Source organism: Saccostrea cucullata, unplaced genomic scaffold (assembly GCF_032062105.1).
Source record: "Saccostrea cucullata isolate Sc308-1 unplaced genomic scaffold, CSIRO_AGI_Scuc_v1 ctg15515, whole genome shotgun sequence".
NCBI classification, from domain to species: Eukaryota; Metazoa; Mollusca; class Bivalvia; order Ostreida; family Ostreidae; genus Saccostrea; species Saccostrea cuccullata.
In genome coordinates, this window is record NW_026941027.1 from 1 (window position 1) to 12,964 (window position 12,964).

Here is a 12,964-nt window from a genome sequence, read left to right on the forward strand (position 1 = left end):
CCATAATATATGTTCACATTTTGTTAAAAACCTTTTTACTTAACGTAATAAAGCACTGACAGAAAGGTTTGATGTTTTCACCTCACATTGTGATGACCTCGGCCTAAAATAAAGATACATTGACATCACGTAATAATGCTTTGTTGCAATAGAAATATACACTCACAAAAGGGAATGGACTTTGACTTAATGTAATGATAAATTAAATCATAGAGCACATGTAAAACGAAATTAACTTGACGTAATGCAATTTTGACCTCACATATTAAAGAAATGAAATAATATAAAGAAATATTCATTTCACGTAATAAAGTTTTAACACAATGTAAACATATTTTCACTTCACATAATGAACTTTGGTCTTCAAGTTATAAAGTGCCGACATAATGGAAGAATGTGTTTACTTCATGTAATGCAGCATTGACATGATGTAAAGATATTTTTACATCACCCCATAAAAAATTGACATAACCTAAAGGTATGTTCACATCACGTAATGATAGATTGACATAATGAAATTATAGTTTTATGCTATAAGGCAGTGATGGCGTTCCATAGCACAGTCTTTGAAAAGGATACTATAGGCCTTATTGAATTGTTAAAAATATTATCTTTTTACGCCAGTGTTTTGTGAGCGGGTTTGCTTTCTTTGTTGTCTTCTAGCAAATAAATGTAGATTAGTAAATTGGAGTATGAAGAATTAATATGTGGTATGCATGAAATCGCCTGACAATGTATGTGTACAATATTTTGTATTGTATACATAATTGTATACATTATTTTTGCACCTCTGACCAGTTTGTTTGAAGTATACATGCGAACTACTATAAGTCCCCATTCACCAATATTTTGGTTAGGGCAAATAAATTGAACTGAACTGTACCGTTATCTATTTGGTGGTCTAAGTTCATCACTGTTAAGCAGCAAAATCGAATTTGCTTGTATTTAACCAGTTTAATAAATATTCAAGCAATCTTATACCTGTTTATCTTTGTCTTTAACTCCCAATTTTCTTCAGAATTTGAACGGTTTAAAAGAAATTTAAAAATATTTTCCAGTTTAGAATTATTATGATGTATGTGTATGTAAATATTTCCAAGATTTGTTCGAATTATAATGACTTTATGTATGCAGTATATTTTTCAAGATTATTCTTTTAGTTGTAATACTGGTAATGCTTAAATGTTTTCAATATATGAATTACTCAAATAAAAAAGTTAAATTCTTGATGTGTTTAAAGGAAAGTGATTTGAAAATACTGTTAATTCGATAATCCTAAATGCAATTAAAATCACATTCTCCCTTCAAATACATAATTTCGAACAAAAATTAAAATGGTTGTTGAAAGTTTTGTGTAAACGAGGGTCATTGAAAAAATTTTTACACATTTTTCTAACATTTTTATTTAACGTCATATTAAATCTTAATTTCGTACACATACATTAACAACAAATTCGAATAATTTGAGAAAAAAATAGGAAAATATCTTGATATTTATAAAAATTATAAAGATTTAGAAGAGCAAAATTTGGGTCATAGAACAACGTTAAAACTGAGTAATTTTCACTCAATAATTCCTCGTTTTGACATATCCAAATTGCTTGAGTATATAAATAAATAAATGGCAATATGAATACCAACAATGAGTTTTCATTTGTGTCGAAAGAAAACTTGCTGATTTGATGAGGGTGTCAAGTCGTATAGAATGCACCAACGGGAAAGGAAACAGTGTGTAACAAAAGGCCCAGGAGCCACATCGCTCACCTGAGCAATTGGCTAGGAAAAAGCACATATCAGATCAGAACTGAAAGTTTACTGAAGGGGGGGGGGCTTAAATTTTAACACCCCAGGGGGTCATGATTTCAAACAAACTAGAATCTTCACTACCTGAGGATGATTCCCTATAAATATCACTAGGCATGGTTTTGAATTTGAATCTACACTACCCGAGGATAATTTCACATGAGTTTCATCTTTCCTGGTCCAGTTGTTCTTGAGAAGAAGATTTCTAAAGATTTTTTCCTACATGTATATATTCCTATGTAAAACTTGTGTTAGTGTTTCTGCTCCACCCTACCCCTGCGGGTCATGATTTGATCAAACTTAAATCTACACTACCTGAGGATGATTTGATATGAGTTTCATCTTTCCTGTCGAATGGTTCTTGAGAAAAAGATTTTTAAAGATTTTCCCTATATATTCCTATTTAAAATTTTGATCGGCCATTTTGGCCACACCCTATCCGCGGGGGTCATGATTTGAACAAACTTGAATTTAAACTACCTGCGGATGATTCCACATGAGTTTCATCTTTCCTAGCCCAGTTGTTCTTGAGAAGAGGATTGTTCTTGAGAAGAGGATTTTTAAGATTTTTCAACATATTTCTTATGCAAACCTTTGATCAGCCATTTTGGCACCACCTTACCTCCGTGCTTATGATTTGAACAAACTTGAATCGTCACTACCTGAGGATGATTCCCTATGAATATAACTAAGCATGGCTTTGAAGTACTTTTAAAAGGTTTCCCTATATATTCCAATGAAAAAAATTTGATCGGCCATTTTGGCCCCACTCTACCCTCGGGGTCATGATTTGAACAAACTTGAATCTGCACTACCTGAGAATGATTCCATAATTATGAGTTTCATCTTTCCATGCCCAGTGGTTCTTGAGAAGAAGATTTTTAAAGATTTTTTAAACATATTCCTATGATAAAATTTGATCAGCCATTTTGGCCCCAACCTGCACGGGGGTCATGATTTGAACAGAATCGAATTTATCACTACCTTGAGGATGATTCCATATAAATATAACTAAGCATGGCTTTGAAGTACTTGAATAGAAGATTTTAAAAGTTTTACTAATATATTCCAATGTAAAACTTTTATGGGCCATTTTGTCCCCCACCCTATCCTCGGGGGGTTATGATTTGAACAAACTAAATCTACCCTACCCGAGGAAAATTATTTACATGAGTTTCATCTTTCCTGGCCCAGTGGTTCATGAGAAGAAGATTTTTAAAGATTTTTCCTGTATGTTCCTTTGTAAAACTTTGGTCGGCCAGTTTGGCCCCACCCTAGTCCCGGGGATAATGATTTGAACAAATTTAGAATCTACACTACCTGAGGATAATTCCATGTGAGTTTCATCTTTCCTGGTCCATTGGTTCTTGAGAAGAAGATTTTTAAAGATTTTTCCTATATATTCCAAGTAATACTTTGATCGGCCATTGTGGCCCCACCCTAGCCTCTGGAGTCATGATTTGAACAAAATTGAATCTACACTACCTGCGGATGCTTCTACATGAGTTTCATCTTTCCTCGCCCGGTGGTTCTTGAGAAGAAGATTTTTAAAGATTTTTTCCTATATATTCCTATGTAAAACTTGGGTCGGCCATTTTGGTCCCACCCTAGCTCCGGGGGTCAAGATTTGAACAAAGTTGTATTTTCACTACCTGAGGATGATATCAAATGAGATTCATCTTTCCTTGCCCAGTGGTTCTTGAGAAGAAGTTTTTTAAAAATACCATTAATTTTTCTCTCATTCATAATTATCTCCCCTTGGAAAAGGGCATGGCCCTTCATTTGAACAAACGTGAATCTCCTTTACCCAAGGATACTTTGCAGCAAGTTTGGTTAAAATTGGCCCAGTGGATCTTGAGAGAAGAAAATAATGTGAAACGCTTACGACGACGACAACGACAACAAATACGACAACGACAGACAACGGACAAATTTTGATCAGAACAGCTAACTTGAGCCTTCGGCTCAGGTGAGCTTAAAACCAATAAGAAAACGTATTGATTACCAAAGGGAAAACTCACCGCTGTGTAAAAATACAGCACAAACTAATCTTAAACAATATTATAAAAAAAAAAATAAAAATGCCACAATGCCGTCAAAATCAAGTAAGCGAAACAAAATTCAAACTTGATCAAGAAAATTATATATTACATTTCCAATGCCGTTGTCCGAGATAAAATTACAAATAGTTAATTTACTTTATTTCCTCATCATTGTACTGGTTCATCAACAGGCGTGATTAAAAAAATTTCGTTGCAGAGCGGAAAATATATAGACAAGAAGCGGGGCTTCTAGCACGCGAATTGGCGGTATGAAGAGTATGCAAATATAAGGAATTATTTTAACTGTCAGATTTTTTGATTTCATGACAATGATCAATCGATTGGCTTGCGTGATATCTTTATGCATACATGTAAACCCCTTCAGCATTTTATGCAAATTATCACGCAATCCAATCGATCGATTACATCATGCAATCGAAAAAAAAGGCATGTATTCTTTTAACAATCACATACCAGAAACCACCTAAATATCTGCAAGCGGTTCCAAATCCATGTGGAACAACTGACAGAGGGACAGACAGGCACCTAAACGGACAGACAGACAGATTAACAAACTCAGAGAAAACATGTAGACTCATCCTGTTTCACAGGTAGGGGTCAATTATTAAACTTCTCCAATGATCTTGACTATGTCAAATGTATATATTTCATGTAGCCATTGCACTTCACTATCATCAAATTCATAGAAAAGTTACCTCCCTTGTAAATGCATATCCTTGATTCAGTTTCTTAGAGAGGAACTTGATGTGATGTGATGTTATCTTATGTACCGTAAATATATAGAAAACATGTCTAGGCATTGGGTACTACACATAAAACACACACTCACCGATTGACAAATTACCATCACTTTAATTATGAAATAAATGCCATAGGTTCGCTGTAGACATTTTTACAATAAATATTGTACATGTACCCTAGTAAATAAGTAAATATGTAATTCACATTACTATCAAATCACAAAATTTCAAATTAATTACTAGAAAAATGATCAAACAAAATGTATGGTTATTGAAGAGTACAAAATTTAATGTCCAAAAAAAAAATCATGTCACAATCACAGCAACTTTTTAACTTCCAATACCACATTAAAGATATCAACCTATTACAAGTGCATGACATAAATTCATAAATTTCTTACGAATAGACATCAAATCAAAAATCTTCATGCTTACTTTCTACATGTATCATGTAAGTAAAAGTTACACCTTAAACACGGTAGCAGCGAACACCTTATAGACATGTAATTGTTAACAAGTGTGCACGTAAAAATCTCTTATGAAACAATATACAAATAAGTTTCATGTTTAACTTACCAACTTGGAAGCTTTCTGTCATGGAAAAAACAAAGACAAACATGATAATCAACACAGTGACTTTTAAAGCAATATGAATAGTAAACAAATTCTACAATTGTAAAGTACATGTAGGTATTTCATCTAAAAAACAGAAGTTTCTGTCGAGACTGAAGCTCTACAAGTTTTTATTTACAACAAAGGAAGAGAAAAGTAGCAGTTGGGGAATGAAACTTTACAGCAGCAATGAAAATAATAATGATCCTTGATTAAGTCTCTTTATGTTCTTAGTGTAGTCTATAATTGCATGCCAGATTATATCATTATCAGACTAAAACTGTATTTGGTTGATTGATTGATTGAATACTGTTTTACGTCCCTCTCCAGAATATTTCACTGATATGGAGACGTCACCATTGCCGATGATGGGTTGCAAATTTAGGGGCTTTATGCTCGGTACTTACGGCCTTTGAGCAGGGAGGGATCTTTATCATGCCACACCTGCTGTGCACGGGGTCTCGGTTTATACGAGTCAATCCTAAAACTGCCCCATTTAGTCGCGTTTTACGACAAGCAAGGGGGTACTGACGACCTATTCTAACCCGGATCCCCACGGGACAACTGTATTTGGAATAGCATTTTGATAGTATTTTACAGAAATTTCTATCTTTAGTAAACAAGGCAATAATGTTCATCAAAACCGAAAAAAATGATGAATAGAATTGTGTATCTTAGTGTAGTCAACTTTTGTACAAAATTATATTGAAACAGAACAAAACTGTAGGAGTAGTATTTTGAAAGTATTTTGAAAACCGATAAAGAGAATCATGTGTCTTAGTGTAGTCTACTTGTGTGCCAAGTTACATTGAAATCACACCAAATTTGTAGGAGGAGTAGCATTTTGAAACAATTTCACAGAAAATTCTGTTTAGTAACCATGACAACTTCGTTAATAAAAATCGAAAACCGATATACCTTATTGTGTATCTTAGTGTAGTCTACTTGCGTGCCAAGTTATACTGAAATAAGACTAAAACTGTCGGAGGATTAGTATTTAGAAAATATTTCACAGAAAATTCTACGTCAAGTAACCATGGCAACACCGTTCATCGAAATCAAAAACCGATATATAGAATTATGTATCTTAGTCTACTTGTGTGCCAAGTTATATTGAAATCAGACAAAAACTGTATGAGGAGTAGCATTTTGAAACAATTTCACAGAAATTTCTATTTCTAGTAACCACAGCAACACCATTCATCGAAATACTAAAAAAAAAACGATGAAAAGAATTATGTATCTTAGTGTAGTCTACTTGTGTGACAAGTTATATTGAAATCAGACCAAATCGGTTTCACTGAAATTTCTATTTTTTAGTAACAACGGCAACACCGTTCACTGAAATCAAAAACCGATACGCAGAATTGTGTATCTTATTGTTGTCTACGTCTACGCTAAGTTATATTGAAATCAGACCAAAATTGTAGGAGGAGTAGCATTTTGAAAAATTTCTTACAGACAGCTAGACGGACGGTCGCCGGACTCATTACTATCGCATAAGCTCTTCTGGTCTCTAACCGCATGCATTTTCTTCGTTTAAGGAGATGGACTCGGACCAAAAGCAGTCAAAGCTTCAGAAACTCATGGTCATCAGGTGTACATTTAAGCAGTTCACAAGCCTTTTAAAAATACTCACTTAGCTAACTCTCAGCTTCTCTCAATATTGTGTATTTTATAATATAAGCCATAAATCATGTGAATTTCATGCGATCTCGTGTCTTCTGATAAGTACTAGGTTCTCTTTTGATGCTGTTTCTAACTAAGGCACTTGCAAATGATTCAAATTCGAATGGTAAATAATTTTAACACAGGAAATACGCATGATTTTTAAATGGAAACTATACAAATATAATGAAACAAACACTGTTAGAGCACTATTTAAAGTAGATACGGAACAAAATATGTTTTACTACATCTATTTGTTCATTAAATTGTTCTATAGTAAACATTAAAATGTGTAATCATAATGAATAAATAAATAAATAAATGATATTCGTAAAATATTAGTAAAAACAGCAATTTCCCTTAAGGGGCAAAAAAATATATATATAATAAAATAATTAGAAAGATGAAGTCGCCAGTTTTAAATGTTTACTTCCGGTTTTCAACGTTTGCTTCCGGTAAGAAGGCAACTCGCCCTCAGCAGCTTGATGATATGACTTTTAGTGGTTTCCGGCGAGTGCGGAAGAAGAAAGTCTGTGTGTCAGAATGAAGAGTGTTTTCCTTGTATTTAACTTTATTTTTTGTTGAAATAAAATATTCATCGTCTTAATCTATCAAAAAAAGTACAGTATCTTTTGTGAAAACTAAAAATTGAAGATTCAACATGAGAAATGTGAAGGTTATCCTCACTGTCGAATTCATTTTTGGTAAGATTTTTCTTTACTATTTTATGAATTTAATGACTAATATCATATAATTTATTTATTTGTAATGTTGTATGCTTATTCAAGAATTCCATTTGATTTATGATAGATAAAATGTTACTTGATTCACCCATTCATTTATTTCATCCAAAGTGCTTATATGCCCCAATCAGATATCAAATAATGTTTAAACAAATTAGTTAAAAATACTTAAGGCTTGGGGGTTGTTTTGAAAAAAAAAAAGATTATTTTCATGCGGTTTGACATCGCTATATGGTACATGTACAATGCGAATTAGAAATATCAGTTTAATAATTTTTTAACGTAGTGAGGACAAATCGAGAAGACAAAGGAAGTGCAATTTAAAACTTACATAAAAATAGACGTTTGTTTCATTTTTTATTTTGGAAATACTTTTTTGAAATTAGCAATGGATTAAAATTGCAGTGCTACCCTGAAATTTCCAAACATGTAACATAAATAGTATTCAAAAGGGTTTAAAACCTGTTATTATACTTTTTATTATATTATTTATCTAGAATTGATATTGTGTTGCAATGGAAAAACCACAACATCTACAACCCTTTCAACCACAAGTATGCCGCCATCAAACAATCTAACATCGAATGCTTCAGTTCCATTTTCTACGACTGCTCAGAACTCGACAAACTCGACAGGAAGTACTACGATACTAACCCCGGTTTCCACAACAACTATTAGTCTTGCGTCAACAAATAATATTACATCGAACATGTCGAATTCTTCGACAACAGTTTCACCAATCAATCAAAACACAACCCTTTCATCACAAAACACAACACTGCTTTCATCTGTGTCCAGCACCAAGAATGGTTTGGTCAATTTAACAACCACAACCCAAATGACCGGTTTAGTGAGTATGGAAAACAGAACTAAGACAATCAGTGGTAATACCTCGGCAACAAGTAATACAACTACAACTAATCAAACATCTACTTTTTCATCGACTCAAGCTGTGAAATTTTACAATGAAAGCACCATCTCAACAACAAAGCAACTTGGCAATATGAGTAATGTGTCTTCAAGTCTCAAAACAACGACAACAATGAAAATGATGAACAGTTCGACAAAAACTCCAACCACAACCACTCGGGTCATTATTTCAACAACCTTAGCAAAAACAAGTCAAAGACCTAGTACAACCACTGTTCCTAAGGTCTTACCGTCCACTTCCATAAAAACTACACAAGCTATGATGACGTCATCAAAAATAACAACGACCAAATTGATGGCGGAATCAACACATGATCAAGTCAAGTTAGCCCCTGGAGAAAGCAAGGATCATGGCGATGTCTCCACAACAGGTATATTTCTCAGGTTAATGAGTACTGAAGCAGGCTTACGTCAATTAGAGGGTCCATGTTTTTTTTTTCTTTTCTTTTTTTTTTTCCACCATAAAAATTTTGTATTGAAATGTTTGTTTATGAGCTGGTTGCAGGATTGTTTAAGCAGTTTCAGTTTGGGGAAACCATTCCCAAATAAAATCCCTTGACAAATTAACCATAATATTGTTTAAATTTAATAAAGGGTGCACAAATATAGTCTATAGTAGGTATGCTATACTCTGAAAAACTAACTAGGAGGGGACAAGTCTAATCCCCCTTAACCCTTCCTTGTCCAGATCATACGACAATAGAATGGCCCCAAGTTACGATAAAGTTAAGTCAAATAAAGGTTAGTTTAATTCAGTGGTGTATTTGTAGAATTTGGAACTGAAAGAATTTGGAACACTCAAGCCCTAACCCCCCACCACCCCCCCACCCTCCCTATTTTAATAGGCATATGGTGAGAAATACCCTTCATTTTTCCTTCATTGTTGAAATTATTCACTTCTTCCATAAACATGGAAGAAGAAAGTAAATTCAGTTTCATTTTAACCCCAAGTATACGTTAAACTTTTACTACTTTTAGTACACACTGTATATTGAAGTCTGAATATGCTAAAAATCAATGTATTAGATTTTCTACAGCAGCTTTATGTGCCTCTTCGTAACGAAAGAAACTCTTGTGTAGCACGCCCTTTGACAATGGACACACAACAAAATAATACCCAGTCCTAACATCTGATGCTGTCAAGTAAACATGTACCTCATTAAATATATGTATTCAATATAAATAAGGGTATCCACGATATGCACATACAGAGATAATCATTTTGTCGAAATTCATTCATCTGTTTAACCAAAATGAAATCAAAATCTCCTTACATTTATATCGATGTAAATCAGCGATGATTGTGTTAAATAAAATCAACCAAAGTATAAAATTGTGATTTCTTTTAAAAAAATTTTTCTTTCCTTGAACGGTTGTGTTTAAAAAGGAAGGAAATTACTTAAATTGTTACTTTCTAGGAAACTACACTTAGTGCATGTATCGACACATCTAAAATGTGATCACTTTTCATATAAATTTTGACTTGTAAATATCAGAATCATTCATATTAGGATGTGTCCTTGAAATGAAATAGAGTATATTTAAATAGCAAATAGTATTTCAGCTAAAATGTATATTTTAAACAATTTCAAGTCAGATGAAACGTAAACCTCTAAAACATGAAAGGTTGGATTCGGCCATACATGAATGATCGACATCCCCCGCCAATTAGTCACACCCCGTTGTGCTTCCAATTATGATCAGTAAATAATGAAATATTTTTAGTTTGTATGTAATGACCCTTCACAGAGTATAAAAAACATAAGTTAGAATTTGACAAAATGATAGATTATATTTTGTGGACAATGCTTTGAAACCAACTATATAATTTACGAAACGATGCTTATAAATAAGTGTTTCTTCAACTTAATATTTTTTCATTTACTTACTTTGATTAAGAAATTTAAAAACAAACAAATTCACTACCTGTGTAATTGTTTAGCATTAATACAATCATAAATTGTTTTAATCTTTTTGGCCATTCTGTTCCTCATTTGTTGCTTATTATGTATGTTCAGTCTTTTGATCAAGTATATAAAATAATAGATAGTGTGCGACCCAGTTTCTGACCAAATTATGTTTTTTTTTATTTTAATTTTTCCTTCATTGGTATTTAAAAGGGTATATGCATTTTTTAAATGTGTCACATGATTAATTTTTCTTAACTTATGATTTGTTTACTTTTATTCTATTGTTGTAAAAGAAGCATTTAAGCAAATAATGTGATTGGTATTTCTAAGAGTCACATGATTGATTTGCCAGTAATCGTGTGATTTTGTTTATGTTGTAGTTGCAGTCTCTGTGGTTACTGTCGTCATCTTCATCTTGATTTCGGCTTTGATAATCATCTGCATCTTAAGAAAGTTTGTATATTTGTCTTTATCTATTTCTTATAATAAGATCAAATATATCTTTTTATTTTCTTTTCCCTTTAAACTATTCCGTGTATAAAATGAGAAAAAAAGTTATTTTTCTTGTACAAGAACACTACATATTTAAATGAATTTCTTTCTCAGGCACGCGGAAGAGTAAAATTGTGTTATTAAGCTTTTTTTGTCAATTACTTAATGCTTAAGAATACATGTTTAAGCTAAGTATATTTGTTGAATTCTGATTTCAAACTAGTTACTGATGGGTAAATGAGCAGTTCGTTCATAATGTTCTTTGTTTGTTCTGGCAATTTTTCGAGTTACAACTTTTGATGTAAAGCGATGTGTATTTTTTTTCTTTGAAGACGCTCGAATTCCAGAGAAAATCCGAAAATAAACACAAACACCGGTTTCACACCGACGGTACATTCTCCAAGCAACATAAAACTGGATTTCGAAAATCTAAATGACGCATCCGCACCAGGGGAGTTTCACCACAAATCTATGATTGACCTCGAATCTCCCACACCCGAAAACGAGGCTTTGCAGACCGTAGCTTTATTGGATCATGCAACGGATGAGTTTGGCTCAAGAGAAATAACCACTTTTCACACTAGCAAAAACGAGAAAGAGGATGAATTAAACGCATCTGGGAATCAAAATGTTGGGGATAACAGGATTCTTCCGACGATGACTCATCGGAAGAAGAAGACGAGGAACCGGAAATGGGGGAGAAGAATAATGACAAGCGTCAAGTTAACCCTGAAGATAAAAGTTTACCGGAAGTAGGGAATGGTGAAAAGACAGTGAATAGCAATTCCGTGTCTGACGTTGCAGTGAAGGAAGATAGTTCGATGCCAATGACAAATTTTGTTTTGGAATCTGAAACTCCAAACGCTCTTCCTCAAGAATCTCAAAGAAAAAGTGTTAAAGTCTCTGAGCTTTGATAAAAATGATGTTAGATAAAAAACTAACGTGTGTACTTCTACATTGGGAAAGTGTAAAATGTACACGATTTCTCTAAAAGACCTTTACAATTGTGTAATTGTCTTTTTTAGATTTAAGAAACTCATGTCCTTTTGTATGCAGTTTGTATTTTTTTTTTTACCTGTCAAATATGAATTTAAATGACATGGATTTATAAAGTTGTGTGAGCGTGTGATTTATTTCTTAATCCAGAAGCGCAATTTCTTTTTTTCTATTTTATTCTTCTTCCTCAAAAAAATGCATGTGTTTATATAGGACAAAAAAAATCAAGTTTTATCGTGATTGGAATATTTTCTGTGCATATTTAGAGGACAGAAATCCCCCCCCCCAGGTTATGTGGTCGAAGCTTTATTTTTGGGAGGGGACGGGGGTGTTATAATATTGTTACAAAAAAGGAAACAAAACACAAAAAAACTGTATTTGAATATAATAAGACTTAATTCAGTTTTTTGGGGATTTGTTTTGCTTATATCTATGTCCAAATATCAAATACTGGTAATACAATGAATAGAAAAACGTAATACGTAATTTTTGAAATATAGAAAGGTTTAAAATTGGTTCAAACATGCATACAAACTCATTTCTTATGGACTTTCTCCTAGGTTCAAATTAACGTATACATTACCAGTTAAACATTTCAAGCTACGGTTTACCAGGAAGTTAACGTATATCTAGGACAATCAATACACTAATTTCATACACTTCCTGCTTCTTATATAAAAGGGATGCTTAATTTACAATGTTTTATAAACGTGAATGAAAGTGTTTCTGTTAATTTGTTTGTGTTCTTTTTTTTGATTCATAATTTATCATTTTTAGAATTAATTAATTTTAATTCAATTTTAATTATTTTATATTTTCCTTTCATCAGCTTCCGCTTAAATCAAAGCCACATGCATTACGGGCATACAAAGAAAGAGGGCTTAAATAGGCTTTGCCTGCTGCCCCATCCCATTCATTTTATGTGAATAATAATATTTTGTATTTAAAAAAATACAAAGAAACATCACATTGATCCTTATGATTCATTTTCATTAAAAATGCACATG

General features: G+C 32.9%; 1 protein-coding gene across 2 annotated transcripts; it reads left to right on the top strand.

Moving 5' to 3' along the window:
- The first annotated feature begins 7,403 nt into the window (after positions 1-7,403).
- LOC134256965 (uncharacterized) lies at positions 7,404-12,625 on the top strand. Of its 2 annotated transcripts, none has more exons than XM_062739635.1 (5): positions 7,404-7,590; positions 8,127-8,930; positions 10,850-10,922; positions 11,294-12,038; positions 12,108-12,625. In XM_062739635.1, the coding sequence occupies exons 1-4, from the start codon at positions 7,548-7,550 to the stop codon at positions 11,715-11,717; spliced, it is 1,344 nt and encodes a 447-aa protein (XP_062595619.1). In that variant the 5' UTR covers positions 7,404-7,547; the 3' UTR covers positions 11,718-12,038; positions 12,108-12,625. The 2 variants fall into 2 exon arrangements, with proteins under 2 accessions (XP_062595619.1, XP_062595620.1); XM_062739636.1 differs by having other exon boundaries at positions 12,111-12,625.
- The last annotated feature ends 339 nt before the right edge of the window (positions 12,626-12,964 follow it).

Excerpts from the sequence above, each read along its gene's own strand:
- LOC134256965 (XM_062739635.1), top strand. The coding sequence starts at position 7,548 with ATGAGAAATGTGAAGGTTATCCTCACTGTCGAATTCATTTTTG. Across the intron at positions 8,931-10,849 it reads TGGCGATGTCTCCACAACAG|TTGCAGTCTCTGTGGTTACT; the intron begins GTATATTTCTCA and ends TTTATGTTGTAG. Across the intron at positions 10,923-11,293 it reads ATCATCTGCATCTTAAGAAA|ACGCTCGAATTCCAGAGAAA; the intron begins GTTTGTATATTT and ends TTTTCTTTGAAG.